General features: G+C 35.3%; 1 protein-coding gene across 1 annotated transcript in view; it reads right to left on the reverse strand.

Moving 5' to 3' along the window:
* LOC133189679 (sacsin-like) overlaps window positions 1-1,146 on the reverse strand; it is a 13,054-nt gene extending 11,908 nt beyond the window's left edge. Inside the window, exon 1 of the mRNA XM_061325078.1 lies at window positions 945-1,146. Within this exon, the coding sequence (XP_061181062.1) occupies window positions 945-1,146 (202 nt within the window). The remainder of the gene's footprint in view (window positions 1-944) is intronic.
* Between the last annotated feature and the right edge of the window lie 453 nt (window positions 1,147-1,599).

The following is a 1,599-nucleotide window of genomic DNA, read 5'->3' on the forward strand; positions in this document are numbered from 1 at the left end:
TGAGAATCAATATTGTGGAGTAATTGAAAGAAAGAATTGGGGTTATTTTTATAACGGATTTTTTTGTAATGAACATTCATTACTGTATGCATTAATTTTTAAATTTGAAAGGAATTTAAATTCACAGGTCATTTTTAGCGATCATTATTTATAATGACCGGGTCATTATACCCCACGTGCAATGATTCTTATATCCTTATTGCTGTAAATGGTACTTTTTGGAGTCATTATTGAGTTTAAAAGCCTTCTTACAAGCCAATCAAATCTGAGTATTCTTAATAGAGGTATAATAATTTTTTTTGTGTGGAGTCAATGCTATATTTTAGTACCTTATTCAATAAATAAATGTTGTGTAGTGTATGTGCAAGAGAACAATTATCTGAAAACGCACTTTTTTAAAACTTAGATGTTGTTCCTGAATTCATTGATAATAGATGAAAAATCAGAGACAATGGTTGTGCCCAATGTATATTCACATACAAGAGTCAAGAAAAAAAGAATTAACATTATCTTTAACTGTTAAAAGTTCAAGTTTTAAAAGGTCAAAGGTCACTCAGAAAAATCTCCATACACATTCCTGTCTCTCTGATTATGTAAATGGATTGTAATTTCACTTAATATGTCCCGAATGAGAGTGTCCATGTCAACGTCACTTGGATCAATATTTTCGCTAAAACACACATTGGATTGTCTTTCAATTTCGGTATTTCTGTTTGGCATAACTGTAGTTGTCTGTGTTAACGATATTTCATTTGAATGTGTAATTGTCATTGGATGAACACTCTTGGCAGCATCACTACTTTCACTATTGTTTATAGTACGTTCGTTCTCACTTTCACCGTCTTCCAATTCTGGTGCGTCCTCGAATCTTCTACAAAGTCATTACGTAATCCATTTTCCCCCCAGTAATTCCTCTATTAGATCCATATTTACATTTTCTTCACTTCCTTCTTTTGGCTGTTCATCAATGATCTCTTCATCTGACCAAGTGTCCTTAAGTTCTGGTGCATAAACTGGCTGTGGTTGGATATTTGTTTTGACATCAAATGACTCCTCGTCAGATGAAATATCTTCATACAAAGGGACGTAGACTGCTTTTTGATTTTTCTTTAAATCTTCTCTAGTTAATTGTTTACTACCTGCCATCGTTAGTTCAAGTTTTCCGTGCACACGGTTCAAATGTTTCTTTAGATTAAATTTTCTGGAAAATGGTCTTCCACAAAAATCACAGTGAAATATATTTACACATTCGCTATGAATTTCTTTTGTATGTTGTTGAAGCGTTTTCTATTCTTAAGTATTAGTCCACAAGTTTAACAAATCATCTGTACTGTCAAACATCCAAATAGGGTTTGGTCAGTCTCTGAGTCTGCTGCAGCACTTTTATAAGGCGCCCGGCTCTGGTCCGCATGGAGGGTCTGTCTGGAGTTCGGGTATTGCATGTCTAGCTACTGTCGCAGTCCTCCCCAGCTACATTGCGGTCTTTGTCGGCAGCATCCTTTGAACTCCGTCTTTGAGGTTCTAGTAACTTCTCAGTCCTCTACATTGGAATCTGTTTCCTTTGGGACAGGGATAATGTTAGGCTCCTCAATAATGTGA

This window comes from Saccostrea echinata, unplaced genomic scaffold (assembly GCF_033153115.1).
Source record: "Saccostrea echinata isolate AGI-Se365-2 ecotype Australia unplaced genomic scaffold, CSIRO_AGI_Sech_v1 ptg000019l, whole genome shotgun sequence".
Classification (NCBI taxonomy): domain Eukaryota; kingdom Metazoa; phylum Mollusca; class Bivalvia; order Ostreida; family Ostreidae; genus Saccostrea; species Saccostrea echinata.